This window comes from Eumetopias jubatus, unplaced genomic scaffold (genome assembly GCF_037043125.1).
Source record: "Eumetopias jubatus isolate StellerSeaLion01/CBP00866 unplaced genomic scaffold, mEumJub1_p1.0 scaffold_9, whole genome shotgun sequence".
NCBI lineage: Eukaryota > Metazoa > Chordata > Mammalia > Carnivora > Otariidae > Eumetopias > Eumetopias jubatus.
Window position 1 is genome coordinate 125,145,480 of NW_028274815.1, and position 21,386 is coordinate 125,166,865.

A 21,386-nucleotide genomic window follows, 5' to 3' on the forward strand; every position below is an offset into this window, starting at 1 on the left:
ATTTAACATGTTACTAGATATGTTTAACTTGTCTTCCCAAAAGATTGTTTTAGTTTACAACCCTAGAGTGTGTCTGGCTCTAATTTTTGTTTTTCTTCTGGTTCCTTAGAATTTCCACACTGATTAGTCAACAGTGGAAAATCTGAAGAGATGCAAGTAGGAAAAAGAAACTAAACCAGGTGGGTAGTCACAATGCTCATACCACTCTACCATAGCATCCCAAGTGTTCGTAACCTTTCTTTCTGTTTGAACAAATAAAAGAAATAGGTTCCGAGTGAAATTAGAAAGGAATTTTGGTCCCATGAAGAAAAAGCAGGATGGCCCTTTGCAGAAGTTATATAATATCACACTGCGGTTTTACAGACCATTTCTTTATAGCATCAGAAAAACAACGTACTTCTAGCGGCTCCAAAGAGAATGGGTTTCTTCAGCCATCCACTTATGCTGATGGAATCGTACACAGAAGTTATTAGCAAATTTGGGCATGATGCCAACTTCCCTGTCCACCAGTTGTTGTAAAGCTATTTTCATAAGTCTAGGGCACATTATGGGAATTTTAATACTGTGATAGTGGAGCAAAAGCAAGCAAAACCCAGCCTGGAGAAGCAAGCACAGCCCACAGGTGTGATGAGGAGAGATGGTGCAGGTCCCTTCCAGTTGGAAGAAAATTGCAGTTCATGAAACATGAATTGCCTCCTTGGAAGTATGGCCACCCTGGGTCAGTGTTCCTATTTAAACATTTCTGGCATCAGTTAATCATTTTTAACAGCCTCTGATCCATGGTTCAGCCCCCTCTCCTCCCCACAACCTGCCCACCCTCTTTCGGCTCTGTCTCTCTGCAGTTAGAGCAGAATCTCCAGCCTCTGTTTCTCAGTCCAAGGCTAGTAGTCCCGGGAGCTTGGGGGATTTCCATGTCCTTTGAATTCCTTCTCATGTCCTAGCCTGCCTCCAGCACCTAAGATTCCTCTTCTCTGTTGCTGGCAGAGTGAGAGTCTGTCTGGCCGCTGCCCTAGGGCTGGAACTACCCAGATGCTTATCAGCAGGGCTTCTGGGCCTTGCCCTACAGTAGCTTCCCGATCTACCAGGCTTGTGTCTTGCTCTGACTCAGTGCCCCTGGGTATCCCCTGATGCAGCTTTTTGCAGTGACTAAGATGTGGCCGTCAGCTCCCAGTATCTGGCTAAGGCCAGTTTAGGAGGGCAAGCCTCCAGAAGACCTCTGTTCCAGCTGCTGTGGGAGTATTGGGGCTCACAGCCACTGAACCTTGAGGATGCTGGGGTTATAGGAAGTCTAGAGCTGGGGTGTTTAGCCAGGGGTTTATGGGTAGCTTCTGGGATCCAGGATATCCCCTGTACTTATGGGTACAGTATAGATAAATATACTTTTCTGGGCCAAGTGTCCATAGCTTTGCTCAGATTCTCAAAGGTATCTGTGACCTCTGAATTTTAAGAACCACTGGTCTAGAGAAAGCCTAAAGTGTTGTAGACCACTGTGTCCCCCTGGGCACCGGCCTCCCAGATCCAGGATCTTGAGAGACCTCACCAGGCCTCTGGGTTTTTCTGTTTGAGGGTGAACTGGGACAAATTACCTAGTATCACTGATGCTGAGAGCCTTCCCATGGGATGTCCCAAAGTCCAATCCTGAAATTGCACTTGCAGCCTCTGTTCCATCTCATTGAACACAGCAGGTGTATTGAACACTCTGGGCGGGTTTTCTGGTTTCTGAGTCCTAGTCCCTCCAGGCAGCTGTACTGACAGTAGTAAGAATAGTGTTGATGGCTGAAATTCAGTCTGTCTCCCCACTGCCAGGAACAGCAATCAATGCTTTATCCATATCATCTCCTCTAACACCCACAGCCCTCCAGTGAGGTTGCTACTGCTATTTTACAAATGGAGAAACAAGCGCAGAGAGATCTAGTCACTCACCAGAGATCACATAGCCAGTAAGTCAGTGATATATGACCCATGCCCATGAGTTTAATCACCAAGCTTATGGTGAAAGTAAAGGGTGTCAACAGAAAAACTAAAGTAAACAGCAAAAACAGGGGGTCATTTAGTGTAGGGCAAACTGCCCTGTATACTGTAATAGTGAGAGAGTTGCATTATATGAGAAGAATTTCTATCCATTATATTTAGATAAGGGTTTTTTTTTTACAGCTTTATTGAGATGTAACTCATAACCATACAATTCACCCATTTAAAGTGTACAGTTCCGTGTGACCTTCAGTATATAGAGTTTTGTGTCTTTCACCATAATCAATTTTAGAACATTTTCATTACCCTTCACCTTCCTAACCCGCCATCCCTCCCCAGTCCTAGGCAACCACCGATCTATTTTCTGTCTCCAGATGAGGTTTTAATACTTATAAAAGTGACAGTGTGGGAATCTTGGTGATCTGGAGTGAGTCATTCCCTGAAGGATAATTAGACAAATGAGATCTGACTCTAACGTATTTTATAAATGGTTTTATTGGCTAAAAAGCTACAAGCGTGTCTTTGATATGCCCGAATTGGGGGTTGACATAAGCAAGAAACAAGTTTTTTCTGAGACCTTTCCACTTGTCGACAGTGCCTGTCAAGTAGGCTCTTCTCGGTTAGCAGCTGTAAAACAATGCTTCATGGGGCCACATTTCTCCGCTGGTGTCAGAACCAGTGGTAACTCAGCACAGGATCTTTTTTTCTGTCATCTGAATCCCTGGTGTGGTTTCTCGCTCTGCCTTGCTGTAGTTGTCGGTGTGAAGGCTGCTCATGTAGATGCTTGTCACTCTTTGAAATTCAGGAGACAGCATGCACGGGATCCTGCCAGGTCCTCGGAGGGCGTCCAACTGCATGCTCTCTTGAGCTTTCTCACGTTAGCTCCGTTGTATTATCTCTCCTGACTCATTCATTTATTCACTCTTTCTTTTAGAAAACATTTACTGGGCACTATGCATCAGGTGCAGTGGTAGGTGCTCAGTAAATCTGTGCTCTGAAAGCTCCTCATCCCCATTATTACACTGTGTGGCCTTGTTTCACCCAGGCAGGGATAGCCATTTGTGTTGAGAGAAGCCAGAGGGGCAGGGAGTTCTCTGATGGGGATGAGACAGATGCGGTATCATCCACATCAAGACAAAGCCGTCCCCAGAATGCACCATCCTAAAGGATGTGCACTGAATTGGGAATGAGGAACTACGGTTTCAAGTCCTGATTCACTCACTAACTGGTTGGGGGCCTTAGGTGACTCATGCCACCTCTGTGAGTCACGGTCTCTCCATTGTGAGGGTTAGATAATGCTGTGCCTCTAAAATACTTTCAGGACCATTGCTGGAAAGAGTATGCACTTAGTAACTGTTGAATGAGTGACTGAAGGAATGAGGGAACATTCTGTGATTCTCGGTGCTAGAGTAGAACTCAAGCAGGTCAGGTGACTAGGCAGAGGTAAGTGTAAATGAAGACAAAGGAGAAACCTCCCTTTCCTCTCCTTGGCAGCCCGCTCCTGCCACGTCAGCCCCTTCACCTCTCCTGTTCCTAGGGGTCTCTCACATCCTCTGCCTCCCTGAGCCAGAGAGGTACGCCTTTGAGGCCTAGAAGCCAGCCAGTCCTGGGTGGGAATCTCCAGGACATCCCAGCAATGTGTAAAAGGGATCTAATTACACAGGGCTACTGGGAAGTAACTCAGAGGATGTATGGAAAGCACCTGTTACCATGTCCTGATGCACAGTATACACCCCATAAATGGTAGCCATTTTAATTTTCTTATTAGCCCCCACTCTGCCTTATACATCTTTTCGTCACAGCTCTTAACTACCAAGCTCTTTAAAGATTCTTAAAGTTTTTAAAGATTTCTATACAGAAGTGGTCCCTAAACTCTTCTCTCTCTCCTCACCTGGGCGGGCTCCAACACCCTCCCGGCAGTAGCAGAGGCACCCGCCCCGGATCCCCACCTGGTGTTACTAGAATCCCTGTGGGAGGCAAGGAGCGCAGCTTGAAATGGTCTCCCAGCGATCCTGGTAATTCTGGTATATGCCCCCCACACTGGTTACAAATATCGGGGCGTGAGTCGATCTCCCCAACTAGACCATGGACTTCTCTCAAGGACACAGTGATGTCTTAACCGTTCCTTCGTCCGTGGCATCTAGTCCCAAGCCTGGTATAGACTGAGTGATGAGTAAAATTTTGTTGAAAGAATGGATGGATAATTTATATTATAGAGATAATATCTTGATGCTTTTCATTCTCCACAGTGGATTTAGGAAATGCTTTTTATAGACTTCTGGAAGGCCTGGAGAGGTAGCATGGTAGAGACCACTCTGGCTATCCATTGCTGAATAACACTGCAGCCCCAGTACTTAGTGGTTTGAAATAACAGTAATAATTTCTTATCTCTCATGATTTCTGTGGGTCAGAAATTCGGGAACAGCTTGGCTGGGCACTTGTGGCTTGGATCTCTCATACACTTGCAGTCAGATGGTGGCTGGTGCTGGAACAGCTAGGGGCCATTGCAGCTGGAGGCTGCCGGCTGCATCTCTCTCCGCACCCTAGCAGGACCTCTCTGTGTGGGCACTTCATTGGGCCGGTTTGGGCTTCCTCAAAGCGTGGCAGCCTCCACGATTCCTTACATGCAGCTCAAAGCTCCGAAGACAAGAGTGTCCCAAGAGAGCCCATGGGAGGCTGTGTCTCCTCTCCTAACCCCATCTTGGGAGTCACACAGCATCATTCCTGTTGCATCCCATTAGTTAGGAGCAAGTCACAAAGGCCACATCATTCAAAGGATGCAAATTAGATCCCCCTCTTAATAGGAGCAATGCCCAAGCATTTACAGACATGTTTCAAAACCACCACAAAGACCCCGGCTTACTTCATTCCACATTTGAGACCCCCGGGGTCTCAGGAGGAGGAACCTTGCCCAGAGGTGCCCAGCAGAGCTGGGGTACAGGCCCCCCTCTGGACCTTTGGCTGGCCTGCACGGAAGTGATCGCACTTTCCTGCCCTCCGTCCACCATATGCCGGGGACTACCAGTCCCTGGGAAGCGCTTTAGCCAAGCCCTCAGCAAGTTTAGATAGTGTGTAAACAGCAGAAGGCCTAGGGACACCCAGCATGCCTGGTCCCCAAGCGGTAATGCAGCTAGACTGTTCTCCCCCTTTCTAGAGACCTCTGCAGAAGCACAGATGTTCACGGATTGAGGAGTTTGTATCACTGCCCCACTCCCCAGTCCTCCGTGCAGTACTAACACTGCCCTGCCCCAGGGAGAGATGTGGCTGCTGAAGGAGTGAGAGTTTTAAAATTTGTACCCCCAAGTAATTATTTTTCCATTGCTGTAAAGTTAGATAACAAAAGATAGAATTTGGTGGTATAATTCAGAGAATCAATCTAACATCACTGAAAAGATTCTGAAGCTTTTTACCTGCAGCTGAAAATTCTAAATAGAACTTTGCTTAAGTGTGGGAAAAGTATGTGTGGGTATATGTTTCAGCCAGCACTGTAGAATATTTTCTTGGGACTTCATTCTTTCTTGCCCTTCCCTCAGAAATGCCTTACTGTGAGGTTGGAGACAAGGGAGGAAAGGGAATGGACCGCGTTTAGCAAACGCTTATTGTGTACCAGCAGGTGCTGATTCATTTCTGTGCTTCCTAGCCAGATAGCACGGGCTCGATCCCACCCCATACTCGGGGAGTATATGGCTATGGGGAAGCTCCTTAACCTCTCTGCACCTCAGCTTTCTCTTCCATAGAACACGATTAAAAACACTTTCCACCCGAGAGAGCTGCTATAAAATTAAATGAGATAATGCCTGTAAGATGCTTAGCATGCAGGAAGGACTCTGTAAATGCTGGCTCTGATTATTCCCCACAACCACCTTTCGAGGCAGTTGTCATACCCCCATCGTCCAGAAGAGGAATCTGTGGTCAGGTGAGTTGCTCAGCTGTAGGGCAGAAGCTGGTGGGCAGCAGGGTGGCTCAGTTGGTTAAGCGTCTGCCTTCGGCTCTGGTCATGATCCCAGGGTCCTGGGATCGAATCCCGCATCGGGCTCCCTGCTCAGTGGGGAATCTGCTTCTCCCTTTCCCTCTGCCCCTCCCCTCTGCTCATGCTCTCTCTCTCTCTCTCTCACTCACTCTCTCTCTCTCTCAAAATAAAATCTTTAAAAAAGAAGAAGCTGGTGACTCAGCCCCTGCCATGTCCACCACACTACACAAGATTCCAGGTGGCTCAGCCCCAGGCCTTCCCGACCTGCAGAAGTGGTGGGCAGAGGGGCTCTGGAGGCTGCGTGCCCTGCAGGACCCTCTGGTCAGAGTCCTAGAGCAGGAAAATTTGAAAAGCAGGGCCAGGAATCCAGGTACAAGGCTCCGTAAAGAGAGTAACAGTGTTCCAGGCAGAGAAAACAGTCTCATGAAGGCCCTGAGGTTGGGAAGAATATAGTTAGTTTGAGGAATTAATGAGTAAATGGGCCAAAAGACAGCAGGAATGAGAAGAAAGGTCACAGAGGAAGGCAGGGTCAGATCAGTGCAGGACTTCACGAGCTGGTGGGATGAGTTTGGATTTTGCCAGATGTAGAATAGAAAAGCATCAAAGGCTGAATGAAGCAGGGAAATGACCCAATGTCTGATATGCAGTGTCTGATATCACCCTGGCTGCTCGTATAGAAAATTGATAGACCTTGGGCCAAGGGCAAGGGCAGAACAGGGATGCAGTGAGGAGGCTCCCCCAGGGGTGCAGGTGAGGCATGACGGAGACCAGGTGGTGACCCTGGAGGGGGAAGGAGGGCAGATCCATGCTGAGCTTTGCAAGTGGAAATGATGGGACCTGGTGAGGGATTCATATATGAGTGGAGGACGAGGAGTCGTCCAGCATGATTTCAGGTTTCCAGCTTGAACAGTCTGGACGATGGTGCCTTCACTGAGCTGGAGAAGGCTAGAGGGAGCAGGCTTGTGACTTGACATGTGAAGTTTGAAATGTGAAGGAGACAGTCAGGTTGGCGAATCTAGAGCTCTGGAGAGAGGCGGTGGGCTATATGGGGAGTCATCAACACATACTATTAAGGGAGAGGGTTAAGAACTTCCAGGGACCAAGAGAGAGAGAGAAGGACCCAAGCCTGGTCCCGATCCTGGTCCTAGGGGGCCTATAACACCAAAGTCCCTAACAGAGGAGGCACCTGTGTGGAAGGGGTTGTGACATGGCCCAAGATGTTAGGGGAGGCCCCTGGAGTGTGGTGGACATCTGAGAAAAAGGATGTCCATGAGGACCGACAACCAGGAGGTTGCTGAGGACTTTGTATGACTCAGCACCCTGCCCTTTCCTCCTCACGGAGTGGCCTCCTGAAGCCTGTGTCTGCACCACCTGCCCCTGGGGCCACATGGCTTTGGTCCTCCGGGTGCAGAGGCCACAGCCCTGCCTGACTGCCTCCAAATGAAGCCTCCCTGGAGGCTGCTCTTTGGGCATCAGGCATTGCCCTGGCAGGAGACTCCTCTCTGGTGACTCGACTCTGAGTATGCCCCTGAGGCACTAGATAGAGCTTGGTGCCAGTCCACCCCTTGGTGCAGGCCTCATATGGTTAGAATCAGCTGCCCTGCCCCTTCTCAGGTTCTGGGAGGTGCTGTTTGGGGCCCTGACTTTCCTGCTTGCCTCAGGGCCTCTCTGGTTCCGGCTGCCCACCAGAGGGAGAAGCCACTTCCCTTTGAATTTGAGGAATGCCAGCTCGGTAGACCCTGGTATTTCCATCAGGTTTCCACAGCCCTTTCTTCCCTCGGAGAAGCCTTTGAGAGCATTTCCCCCACCCCTGAGGAGGCCTCTCCCACGGGACCAAGTCTCACTCTGTGCCCTGTGTCCTTTGCAAAAGGGTTTGCTTTCTTTTTGTATGGTCTGCAAATATTTAATTTTTGAAAAGAAAAAAAAAACAGGAAATGACCTTTCTGGTATATTTGGAAAACAATTTAGAGTTGTACTGGAATCTGCCTGAGCAATGAGGACTAATAGCTGCAGTCTTGGAACAGACCATGTAGCTCTTGGCCGAGCCCAGGGCCTCTTCTGTTTACAGAGCTGGGGGGAGTGTTAGAACTGGAGGGAAAGAACCTGTTCTCTTCTTCCTTTGCACTTATCGCTTATCTTTGATGATCATTTACCTGTTCAGTGCCTTTTTCTCTTATCAGATTGTAAATGTAAATTTTAGTCTCCAGTGCATACCCCTTACTGGCACAGTGCCTGGCATATAGAAGGTGCTCAGTAAACAATGAATGAAAGGGAGGAAGGAAGAAAGAAATGTTAGGACTAGAAGAGCTGTAGAGAGCATATTTCACCCTTTGTTATATTCAAATGGGAGAAAAGGAAGCTGGGAGAGAGGAAGGGGGGGATCACCCTTCAGCATGGAGACTGAGCCAGAACTTTGGCCACTGTTTTGATGCAGGGCCACACATCCTTTGCTCTTTCTGCCCTGGAATCTGGAACATCTTCTCTTATTTACTCATTCGTCAAATAGTCATTGAGCTTCAAGCATGTGCGAGGCCTTTCACATGTAGCAGGATACACACCAGCCAGGGCCGCACGTTCCCTTCAGCACTGTAAAGAACAAAAGAAGGAAGTATAAGTTGTGGGCCTTCTACGCACCATTAAACATAGAGTAAAAACAAAGGAGTTGAATGAAAATGTCAAGAAGACAGTTCTGCTGATAAGATTCCAATGAAAACAGGCCATACTAGTGACTTCTTAATTGCATGCCTCTTACATGCCACATACCTCATCAGACTCTTTACACACAGCATCTCTTTCAGTCTTCACAACAGCCCCCTGATCAGCAGGGTGTTACTGTTATCCCCACACTGCTGAGGAAGAAGCGAGTCCAGAGAGGTGAGGGGAGTCGTCCAAGGTCTCCAAGCTAGTGAATAGGCGCGCTGGACGGCATGTTTATACTAGATGCCTTCTACCACACCACACATGACAGAGATTGGAGATTTGTAATGTCACTGGGGCTCCCGAGGGGGCAGAGTAGTGTAGGAGACAGAGCTCTGGACCAAGAGTTAGGACCCCTAGATGCAAGAACTTTGGGCAACTCACCTTTTCTTTCTGGGCCTCAGTTTCCTCAGCTTGAGAGGCTTCTCAAGATGAACTCCAGGATCCCCTTCAGTTTGATTATTCCATAAATGGTTTTGAGATAAGTAGAAAAATTATTAAGGTAGATGTCTAGCTCATACCTTATAATAGATAAATTCCAGATAAATCAAAGACTTAAATGTGAAAAATAAAGCCATGAAAGTGTAAGAAATAAATAAGGGAGAATTCTTTGCTAATCTCAGAGTGGGGAAGATATTTCTGAGTGTGATCCAGAACCACTCCCACTTGCTTGTGCATTCTCTCTCTGACAAATAAATAAATAAAATCTGAAAAAATATTTAAAAAAAGGGAAATAATCAGTCTACAGTAGTGAGACAACAGTATACCAAAAAGTCAATGAAAAAAGAAAAGTTTTAGCTATAAAGGATTTGGGGTTTGTTTCTTGGGTTTTGATGTAATCAGTGCTGTGGCGTCAGGGTGATCTGGAATTATTTCCAGGATATATTTTTAAATGAAAAAAGCAAGATCAAAAACAACTTTCTGTTTGAAATAAAAGAAAAAGGAAGGAATGGGGGAGGGAATACACACACACACACACACACACACACACACACACACACACACACATTGCATACAGTCTGTCTGGAAGGACAGAGGAAGTGCTTGCCCTGGGGAGGGTGTCTGAGTCCAAGGTGGCCTCTGAGTGCTTATGCCTATTCCTTTTGTACCTTCCGAGGTTTGGGGTTTCTTTTAATTATTAAGCTTTATGTTACATGTTACACTTTTCAAAGTATTTTCACATGTGTATTACTTGCATTTTAAAATCTCTTTCCATGGTACTGATTTTTCAATCTGAAATCTGAACTTAATTTGAATTTAAAACTATATTCAAGAAATTTAAGTGAGAGTTGAAACCAGTAAGCCTTTGTCTTCACACGGTAAGACATGATTTTGGAGGACAGTGTATTGGGTCTTATTATTTTCTTGATGTGGAATTTAACGTGTATATCATTAAATATTATACATGTTTGAGGCAGAAATAATTGTTTAACAATATAATACAAGGTTTTGCTTGTCTCATTTCGATCTCTACCTCTGGACCTTTAAAGTCACCTATACCCGTTTTTCTAGTGACCTTCTTGCCTCTACATTGTTACCAGCCTCTTTCTGAAGTGACTGCCTCTATGGACATTACTAAAATCCGGGCAGGGCCGCCTGGGTGGCTCAGTCGGTTGAGCGGCTGCCTTTGGCTCAGGTCGTGATCCCAAGGTCCTGGGATGGAGTCCCTTGTCGGGCTCCCTGCTCAGCGAGAGCCTGCTTCTCCCTCTCCCTTTGCCTGCCGCTCTGCCTACTTGTGCTCTGTCTCTCTGTCAGATAAATAAATAAAATCTTAAAAAAAAAAAAAGTCCAGGCAAATGAGAGAGGAATGAACCTATAGTTGCAATGCATGCAAAAGCACTGGACTAGTAGCAGCCCCTCTTTCTAGCTCTGTTTCCTTTTGTAGGCTCATTCCTTCATTCTCTCTCTCTCTCTTTTCTGAAGTATAGCTGACATACGATGTTACATTAGTTTCATCTGTAAGAGGTAGTGATTTGACAAGTTTATACCTTACACTGTGTTCACTGCAGTGCTGTTATGGTATCATTGACTATGTTCCCTACGCTGTGCCTTTTATACCCATGACTTACTCATTCTGTAGCTGGAAGCATGTAACTCCCACTCCCCTCACCCATTGTACCCATCTCCCTTCCCCCCTCCCCTCTGGCAACCACCAGTTTGTCCTCAGTATTTATAGGTCTGTTTCTGCTTTTGGTTTGTTTATTCACTTATTTTTCAGATTCTACATATGAGTGATATCATATGGTATTTGTCTTTTCCTCTCTGACTTATTTCACTTAGTGTGATACACTCTAGGTCCATGCATATTGTCTTAAATACCAAGATCTCCTTTTTTATGATGAAGTAATTCCATTGTGTACATATACATTTTTATCCATTCATCTATGCATGGACACTTGGGTTGCTCCCATATCTTGGCTGTTGTAAATAATGCTGCAATAAATGAGGTGCCTGGGTGGCTCAGTCGGTTAAGTGTCTGCCTTCAGCTCAGGTCATGATCCTGGGTCCTGGGATCGAGCCCTGCATCGGGTTTCCTGCTCAGCGGGAAGCCTGCTTCTCTCTCCCTCTGCACTTTCCCCCTGCTCATGCTCGCTCTCTCACTCTCTCTCTAATGAATAAATAAAATCTAAAAAGGAGTAATGCTACAATAAACATAGGAGTACATATATTTTTTCAAATTAGTGTTTTCATTTTCTTTGGGTAAATACCAAGTAGTGGAATTGCTGGGTCATATGGTAATTCTATTTCTAAATTTTTGAGGAACCCCCATAACCGTTTTCCACAGTGGCTATACCAATTTATATTCCCACCAATAGTGCATAAGGTTCCTTTTTCTCTACATCCTCACCAATACTTGTTACTTCTTGTCTTTTTTATTCTAGCCATTCTGACAGGTGTAAGGTGATATTTCATTGTGGTTTTGATTTGTATTTCAGCATCTTTTTGTCTGTATGGCCATCTGTATGTCTTTTGGAAAAACGTCTTTTCAGGTCCTCCGTCCATTTTAATCGGATTATTTGTGCATTTTTTTTTATGTTGGGCTGTATAAAGTCTTTATATATTTTGGATGTTAATCCCTTATCAGATGCATCATTTGCAAACATCTTCTCCCATTCAGTAGGTTTACCTTTTCATTTGGTTGATGGTTTCCTTCTCTGCGCAAAAGCTTTTTATTTTGATGTAGTCCCAGTAGTTTTTGTTTTTGTTTCACTTGCCTTAAGAGACACACCTAGAAAAATGTCACTTATGGCCAACGTCAAAGAGATTACTGCCTGCTTTCTTCTAGGAGTTCCATGGTTTTAGGTCACACATTTAGGTCTTTAATCCATTTTGAGTTTATTTTGGTATATTGTGTAAGAAAGTAGCCCAGTTTTCCCAGCACAGTTTATTAAGAGACTGTCTTTTCCCCATTGTATATTCTTGCCTCCTTTCTCATAGATTAATTGATCATATAAGCATGGGTTTATTTCTGGGTTCTCTATTCTGTTCCGTTGATCTGTGTGTCTGTTTTTGTGCCAGTGGCATACTGTTTTGATACAACAACTTTGTCGTCTATCTTGAAATGTGATACCTCCCACTTTGTTCTTTCTCAAGATTGCTTTGGCTATTTGGGGTCTTTTGTTGGTTCCATATAAATTTTAGTATTATTTCTTACAGTTCTGCGAAAAATGCTGTTGGTATTTTGATAGGTATTACATTGAATCTATAGATTCCTTTGGTAGTGTGGACATTTTAATAATATTAATTCTTCCAATCCATGATCATGGAATATCTTTCCATTTGTTTGTGTCATCTTCAGTTTCTTTCATCAGTATTTTATAATTTTCAGAGTACAGGTCTTTCACTTCCTTGGTTATTCCTAAGGATTTTATTCTTTTTGGTGCATGTCCTTTTTGAGTTTTATATACATGCACACATATTCAAAAATGAAATAATTTAAAAATAAAGTGAATGTTTTCACTATGAAGAATACAAAAAAAATTCAAATCGTAATTTAAATATGTGATATCATTGAGATTTTTTTTCATTTAACAATTGTGAACATTTTCCTGTGTCTTTTAAAAATATTCACAAACATGGGGCATCCAGGTGGCTCAGTCAGTTAAGCGTCTGACTCTTGATTTTGGCTCAGGTCATGATCTCTCAGGATCGAGCCCCGAGAGTCAGGCTCCACACTCAGCAGCGGGGAGCCCGCTTAAGATTATCCCTCTCCCTCAGCCCCTCCCCCTGCCTGTGTTCTCTCTCTCAAAAATTCACAAACATTTTAAGGCCTGAAGTATATCGCATTCGGCTATAAATTGGTGAGATATGTATATATATTTCTCTGCCGTCCATATACGAGCTCATTTTGGTGTCTTAGTTTTTGACTAATATAAATAATACCATAATGAATATCTTTGTACATTTATCTTCACATACAACTTGGACTGTTCTCTTAGAATCAGTTATTATGAGGGGTGCCTTGGGTGGCTCAGTCGGTAAGGGTCTGCCTTTGGCTCAGGTCACTGATGATCCCAGGGTTCTAGGATTGAGCCCCAAATCGGGCTCCCTGCAGTTTACGCTATCATTAGCAGTCTGATAATGACCACTTTCTGACGCAGCTTCCAACTCTAAAGATCCATTTCCCCATTGCTGTTGACTTTAAAGAACAGAGAGCAAGAATTCAAATGTCGAGGAAAAGTGAAATTGTGTGCTTGTGCTGAGGCTCAGGGGGCTCCCCCGGCTATACCCTAAAATCGCTTTGAAATCCCTCTTCCCCAAGAGGATGAGGCAGCTGGAGCACGTTGGCTGCATTGGTGTTTTCTAGGTTTGGGCTTTGCACTTGGCACACTTCCCTCTCTGAGCCAGGAGGGTCAGCTCCCTGCACAGGGCAGCTTGTAAGGCAAGGGCAGGAGCCAAGGCCCCAGGGCGTCTATTCCAGCGGGAAGCTGGCCTTTTAGGTGAAGCTTGTAACTCCAACCCACAGTGTCAGATCCTAGAGATAGCAGACAAGAACGCCACAGCAGTCTACAGCAGACAGAGTCCTTTCCCAGCAGTCCTAACGAGTCACTTTATCATCCCCACAGATAGGGAAAGAGAGATGAAGGGAGGAGAGGTAGACAGAAATTTGAGGAATATTCATTGATCACATAGTCTCTGCCAGGCCCTGGGAGCAGTCAGAGCATGTTGGCTCAGGTGCCCGGATTAGGCCTTTTGGTCTGGCATGGTGAAATCCCTGTTCTCATGGAACCGACATTCTAGTTGGAAGAGAGCTGAGACAGGGCTGGGGGAGATGGTGTGGCCTGCCCAGGGTCTGTTCCCTGCCCTCAGCAGCAGATGTGACGTGGAGGAAGAGCCTGGGCCTAGGAGCCAGATGGGTCCGCCCAAGACCTTTCTGAGTCATGGTTGTAAACTCACCTCACTGACCTGAGAGGGCTATTGTGGCAATGTAGTAAGTGAGGACCAGAAAGCCTAGAATGACTTGGTAACTGTCATCTTTATTATTACTGTTAGAATTGTCAGAAATGTTATTCCTGTTACTGCAGCAGGTCAGTCCCCTATTCTGAAGCTTTGAGCCATTTCCCAAGAGGGAGAGTGCAGAAGTAAAACTTCTGTGACCTGCAGAAGGAACCCCTTCTGGGACTTGAGTTGTTTTTTGTAGTGGTGTTTTTTGCTGAGAAGACAAAGCACTAGGGCAACTTGTTTCAAGGCAGCCAAGAAAAGTAGTCGGAGCACACCCTCTGTTGGAGCCCGGGAGGATTGCCTTAGGCGGGATCTGGCCCTGCCTTTATTTTACAGATGGGGTAACAGGCCCAGGGAGGGGCAGAGCGTTTTCTTGGAGTGCCCCTGATGTATTCTTGTCTCTTCTGAGCTAGGTGTTGTGGGGAGATGTGGGGCCAGCCCTCCACACTGGCAGCCTGTCCTCTCTCTCTCTCTCTCTCTCTCTCTCTCTCTCTCTCTCTCTCTCTCTCTCACACACACACACACACACACACACACACACAGTCGTGCATGCCCCCTCAGCACTTACTGGGTGCCCCGCCCCCCGCCACCTTCTGCCAATGTCAGTCACCTTATGAAAGCATCACACAGTAACTTGGGCTGATAAGAACTTCCACCATTACAAAAATAGTCTTAGAAGTAAAAGTTTAACTTGACAAGGTTTTTTTTCCTTGTATCTGCTTTTTCCCACAGAAACCCGCTCTATCTTAGGTGTTGTTTTGCAATTAACAGTTTATCTCAGAAACCTTGCTATATCAGTACAGGTCCATCTGGTGTGATTTGACTGCCTTCAGAAAATCAGAGGTACTCAGAAACGTTCATGTCCCCCTAGCAGATGAACATTTTTTATATAATCGCAATACTGATCGTTGGCAAGGGTGCAGATAAATGGACAATCTTATGTGCTGAAAGTGGGAATATAAATAATAGTACAGAATTTAAAAGGGCTTTTCCCCTCATCTTTTGTCATCATAAATACCTATAGTATTCACGAAGGCAACTTGGAAACGTGTCTAAACAATGTGGCTTAAAAATCGTCTCATCCTTCCCTTTAGCCCAGCAATTCTAGAGATGTACTCTAGTAACTAGAGTGAGGCACAGAGATTTACATAAAGACCTCATACTCTAATAACTAGAGTGAGGCACAGAGATTTACATGGTAGAAAATTGGAAATAACTCCATGTCCATTTCTAGGGAACTGATCAAATCTTGGTACATCCAAGTATGTGTGTACAAAACTCATCTAGAGGGAACCTTAATGACATGTTCTAGAGTGTTCTACAGAGTAGGCTATATAATGCAATGTATAGTGTGATTCCCCCAATGTTTTCAAATATATGTGGCTCTTCTTTATATGTGTGGTTCTCTTTTCTCCCTAGGCTTATTATCTACCAGCAGAGCTCTTAAGCATCTCTATAGCAGTAACTTCTAATTTCCATAGCATCCCCCATCTCTGAGTTCCAGCCCCCTACCTCCACGTACCTACTCGGTCTCTCCCCTTATAGGGCTCACAGGCGTCTCCAAGTTGGTGTGGTCCAAAAGAACTCTGAATCTTCACCCCCCGCCATCATGCCCCCAAATATTCCTCCTCTGTTCATCTCAGTAAGCCACACTTCCGCTTAGTCGTGTCAGAAAGCTCAGAAAGCTCACTTCCCCCCGGATACCAGGTCCTGTTGATTGAACCTCCAAGTAACCTCTAGAATCTACACCACCGCCTCCTTCCTCCACTGAAGATCTTCTCACACCTGACCAGCAGGAGCCCCACAACTTGCCCACTTCTGGGCCCTGCTCAACCCAGATGCAGAGTCCTCTTTGAAAATGCAGATCTGATCTTTCAAGACCTGCAGCCAAGTTGCAGATGTGATCTGGCCCCTGCCCAGCGTACTCCAGCCTGTGGCTCTTTTGGTTCTTGCATCTCTTCATACTCTTCCCTCCCCCGAGCCTTCACACACACTGTTCCCCTCAACCCATCTAGATAACACCTCTTCTTCCTTGGAGTTCATCTAAAATGTTGCTTCCTGATCCCCAGCCTTGGTCAGACCCTGGTAAGTCACTCCAGCACCCTGCCTTCTCCCTGGGAGCCCTGAGCACCCTTGTAGTTCCTTGGGTGATGTAGGCAGTTTGCTGCGGCCCCCAGCAGACTGTTGGCTTCTTGGGGGCAGAGACTGTGGCGGACTTGTTCACGGCTGCATCTACAGCACCTAGCCAGGGCTAGATATTTATCAGTAACTTTAGAGGAAAGACAAAAGGGGTTCTTTAAACTGCTGATAGTGGTTTCCTGGGTGTGAAATTATGGGTGATTTATTTTGTTCTTCGTACTTTTTACTGTTTTGTCTTCAGTGACCGAGGCAAAAACTGACATTTTATCAGGAGACATCTGTGCTGGGGCCCCGAGCGGGGTCTTCCTTGCGGGATGCACCTGGCCTCACCTGTCCTCCTGCCTCTGTCCCCACAGGCCTGAGGAGCGATGCACCAGGCGTGATGGAGGTTGAGTCCTCCTACTCGGACTTCATTTCCTGTGAGAGGACGGGCCGTCGGAACGCGGTCCCGGACATCCAGGGGGGCTCTGAGGCTGTGAGCGTGAGGACGCTGGCTGGAGACATGGGCGAGCTGACACTCGAGGGCACAGGTTAGAACGCATGGGTCCTCATTCCTGCACACGAGTCCCTCTTCTGGGCTCCGGGGCCGCGCTCCAAGTCCTAGACTGCCCACTTTAAACCAGGCCCTAGTCTCGTGGTCAATGGCCCAGCAGCCAACCGGTTTCTAGGCTGGAGGGCGCTAGTGTGTCAGGCCCTGAGGACTCTCTGGCTGGGCATCCCAGCCTCCTCCCTTTCCTCATCGCCCCCTCCATCCGGTCAGTCCTGTCAGTTCTCTTCCCAGACACATCCCAGGTCCCTCTACTTCCCTGTCCCCCCCACCTGCCAGCCAGCGGCCAGCAGGACCCACTCAGACTGTCCCGTCCCAGCACGTCTCGGCCTCAAGCCCCCTGTCGCACTCACAGTGGAGTTGTCACAGCGCCCTCCTGGGTGACCAGGCCCTGCCTCTCAGATCTCAGCAGGGGCCCCTCTGCCCTCACCTGCTGTCCTCCAGCCACACCCATCACAGATCTGTTTCTGTCAAGGCACAGGCCTGCCCTGTCCAGAGCCTCCTGTCACGGTTTCCTCTGCTAGAACCTTCCCACCCAGTCCTATGGCTGAATTCCTCCCAGGTGCTCAGAGGGGCCTGCCCGGACACTGAATGATAAGGTTTCAGGTGTTTGAATGTGAGCTCTAGGAGAGCGAGTGCTTGGAACCCACAGGCTGCAGGAGTGAATGGATGGGGGAAATAGCCGCCGCCCACTCCCATAGTGCCTGGGGCGTCCGTCCTTCCCTTCCTGTCCAAGTAGACTCTCCTCTGCTCAGTTCACTGGTCAGCCCTGGGGCCTTGCTCTGCGCAGCCCTCCCTCACCGTCCTGCACTGGGCAGAGCCCTCTCCTCCCTGTCCCCATAGCTCCGTGGAGGCAGTGTTTGTGTCACATCCCCTCCCATGGCAGACTGCAACTATAGGGCTCCCTGGGTCTCCCACAGAGCTGTCCTGGAGGGCCACCATCTTATTTTCCCTCAGGTAGTCTCCGGTCTAGAGCCCTTGGTGCTCGTTAGCCAGAAGTGACCACGGAGTAGAGAGCAGACTGTGCAGACATGGACTCAACCCACTCCTGTTATAGATGGACCAACAGGCCCAAGAAGCTGGGTGGCCTGCTCAGGGTCACCAGCAAGTGAACATAGAACAGCACACCCCACACCCCGTCCCTGCTCTAGTGGTCAGCCCTCCCTGTCCTGTGTCCCACACTGCTCACAGCTAACCACAGCCTGCTGCCTCTGACCCAGCCAAAGGAAAGCACATCTGTTTCTCAACCCCCAATGGACCTTAACACGCTGGTTCTTCCTACCTCCCCTCCCAGCCACCTCCACAACCCCACTTAGCCCAGCACCCCTCTAGGCTGTGGGCTTCCTCCACCTGGGTCTTCATCTTATGCACGTGGTACATGGCATTTGGCAGGTGGGAAAGGTTGCCTAGTCCAGGGCTGTTCACTGACCAGCATGCCTCACTCCCACACGGGGCATGCAGCCAGAGGGCTTGCTCAGAGCTGCTGCATCCTTATCCTTGGCTCTGGGAAACTTTTCTGTCCCCCTCTACCTCAGCAGTAGTAGCCACTCATCGGTGGACCCAGGCCCTTTGAATACCTGTTTTCTCCAATTTGGAATCCCTGAAGTGTCTGGGTCCTCTGGGTCTAGGACATTTGCCTGCCGGGGTGACAGACATTTAAAAAGGGGACCTGAGGAAGGAACAGTGTTCACTGCAAGGAAGTAAAGCACTCATGGTAGAGTTGTAGGCTGGCCTGGCCAGGGAACCTTCCAGTGGGCGCTGCAATAAGCAGTTTCCACAGGCAGGCCTGGGGGCTGTGCTCAGTCTCCCAGACTCACTGAGGGAGTGGGCCTACAGAGATTCTGACCAGCAGGCCCAGCTGAGAATCTGCTTAAAAAGCCCGGGAGATGGAGACCTAGCAGGATGGATGGGGAGGCAGGGCCTTGGCCTGTCCTGAAGGCCTGGCCGCCCGGCCCTCCAGTGCTTGTTAATGCTCCCTTAGCATATCCTACCTTTCCTGATACCTCCATATGTGGGGAGCACAGGTGTTCCTTTACTTTGCCTAATAATAAGAGTACACTGCCCAGCAGTATGTTCCCAGGAAGCATTTCAAGTTGTGCCCTGAAACTGGCCCCAGGGGGGTCCCAAGGGTAGTGGTTGGTGAACAAAGTGCTTAAGAACCTTCTCCCCTGGAGAGCCTGAGTGGCGCAGTTGGTCAAGTATTCAACTCTTGATTTCAGCTCAGGTCATGATGTCAGGGTCGTGAGATCGAATCTCACATTGGGCTCCACACTGGGTGTGGAGTCTGCTTAAGATTCTCTGTCCCTGGGGCACCTGGGTGGCTCAGTCATTAAGTGTCTGCCTTCAGCTCAGGTCATGATCCCAGGGTCCTGGGATCGAGCCCCGCATTGGGCTCCCTGCTCGACAGGAAGCCTGCTTCTCCCTCTCCCACTCCCCTTGCTTGTGTTCCTGCTCTCACTCTCTCTCAAATAAAATCTATAAAAAAAAAGATTCTCTGTCCCTCTTACCCCTCCTTTCCCGCTCGCTCTCTTACAAACAAACAAACAAAAAAAAAAACAAAGCAAAACAACTTTCTCCCCCAGCCAAGAGAGAGCTGGGACGGGCAGAGAGGAATCGTTACCATTGGCAAAGACCTTCCCACATGCCAGATGACCACCTGTGGGCCCTACACTCCCATCACATACAGGTGGAGGTGTGCAAAGGCTCAGAGAGATGAAATAAATTGCCTGAGGTCCCACAGTAAGGATTTGGCAGAGCAGAAATTACTAGGGAATCTGATGAGAATGTTCCTGCTTGCTCAGGGTCAAATAGAGCATCACAAGCTGGGAAATTTGCTCAAAGTGCAGACTAGTTTGTCAGGCTTCTGGAGGTCCAGAAGGACCCTCTGGGCCCAAGCTTCTGCTACAGGTACCACCCCAGGATAGAGGGTAGTGGTGGGGGGGAGCGCCAGATGTCCAAGTTCTGGCCACACCACTTGCTGCTACCACCACCCACCCCTCAGATTGCTACGTGGGCGGAATGAGGCCGTGTCGAGAACAGCTGGCCTTCATAAACCCTGGAGCGTGCTGCTTTGTGGCAGAACTTAAATTCGGTGGAAGAGACATTGGCTCTGGCCCCCGCCTATCTCTGCGCCTACTGTTTTCATTCGGGTCATGAGCCTAGTCACTCCAGGCTGTGTGGATTGCATGGCCAAGTGCCTGCCAGCCCACAGGCTCTGGAGCTCCGGACAGGGCGGGGTCATCCTCCTGAGTGAAGGGCTCTAAGGATGCAAAGACCGAGCCCCTATCCAGGTGAGGCTAGTCTGTTAAGGACACAGCAGAGTAAAACAGCTGTGGGCTCTGCCCCCCCCCCCCGCCCCACCCTGGGGCTCCTGAGCGCCTGTTCCGTGCTGGGACTGCTCTCCTTCTGGAGAACCTGCACAGACTTCCTGACCCTCAGCGGCCCTTCACCCCCTCACCAGAGCCTTGTAGTCGTCCTCTTCTGCGATCCTCTGGGACCCTTCACTGACCTTAATTATACTGGCAGCACTGCATGCGTTTTCTTTGTAAACATTAACAGGTTAGAGGCTGGGCTAAAGGTCCCCTTGTCCACTGCCACCCCTAGTCCAGCTCGTGTCCTACGCCCCAGGGCTCATCCACTGTTACCATTTTGGGCCCTTCCAGATAGCCTTCTGTGCTTTACGTTTGTGGATGTGCTCCTTTTCTCTCCTCTCCAGAAGGACAGACAGAGGTGGGCACCCCAGACAAGGAAGCTAGCAGCCAGCCTGAGAGCAGCGATGGGACCACCTCGTCTTGAGTCTGACCTTGCCCATGGAGGATGGAAAAGAGACCTGCTGTCCTCGCCTGGACAGGGAGCCCTGGCACTGGCCTTGCAGCCTCTTCTCTGAGCCCCTGTCCCAGACAAGCCAGGCCCGAGTGAAAAGGCACCCCTCAGAGGCCACCATGGCCCGTACCCTGGAAAAGCCCTCCACCTGCACCCTCAGGCTCCACTTGCCCACCACCTCTTCACTGTGCCCAGGTACACTTCCAAGACCCTGTAGCTGTGGGGCATTATTCATTCAGCGGGCACCTGAGTGAGCAGCCCCTGCAAGAATGCACCTCCACAGGTGGCCTGGGCAGCAACCACAGCCCAGCTCTGCCCCCCCCCCTTCTCCAAGCCCAACCTTCTGGGTCAAGATCTTCATATCCCTTTTTTAAAAAACACTTTTAAACTTTTTAAAAACTTTAAACTTTTTTTCCAGGAGAGAGGGAGGGAGCTGTGTTTTTGTTTTTTTGGGGTCTTTTTTGGAAGGCATTATAAGTTAAACTGACCATCTATGCAGCTCTGCGTCCCCTCATGGAGCTCTACAGATCCATTTCTAGGGAAGGGGTTTTGTGCTCAAAACTGTCTGATCAACTCTGCCCTTTCTACCAAGATAAGTGACACCTAGGACCCAGGAAATAAATGCAGATGATTTGTGTGACTGGTTTACGATTATTTCTCCTTTAAACAGCAAAAGTAGGGGTGGGCCTGGTTTCCCCAAGTCCACAGTTAGCTGGGACCCATCACTGCCCTGGGCTTCTCAGCAAGGAAGTACCTGAGAAGAGGCTGGTCTTCACAGAGGCTGGCACCCTCTTTGGC

At 48.1% G+C, this 21,386-nt stretch overlaps 1 protein-coding gene across 2 annotated transcripts; it reads left to right on the forward strand.

The window, feature by feature from the left end:
- Positions 1-107: 107 nt before the first annotated feature.
- On the forward strand, positions 108-21,225 carry PKIG (cAMP-dependent protein kinase inhibitor gamma). Of its 2 annotated transcripts, none has more exons than XM_028122058.2 (3): positions 108-179; positions 16,576-16,749; positions 20,482-21,225. In XM_028122058.2, exons 2-3 carry the CDS (start codon positions 16,602-16,604, stop codon positions 20,559-20,561), a joined length of 228 nt encoding a protein of 75 aa, XP_027977859.1. In that variant the 5' UTR covers positions 108-179; positions 16,576-16,601; the 3' UTR covers positions 20,562-21,225. The 2 variants fall into 2 exon arrangements, with proteins under 2 accessions (XP_027977859.1, XP_027977857.1); XM_028122056.2 differs by lacking the exon at positions 108-179 and adding an exon at positions 16,013-16,165.
- The last annotated feature ends 161 nt before the right edge of the window (positions 21,226-21,386 follow it).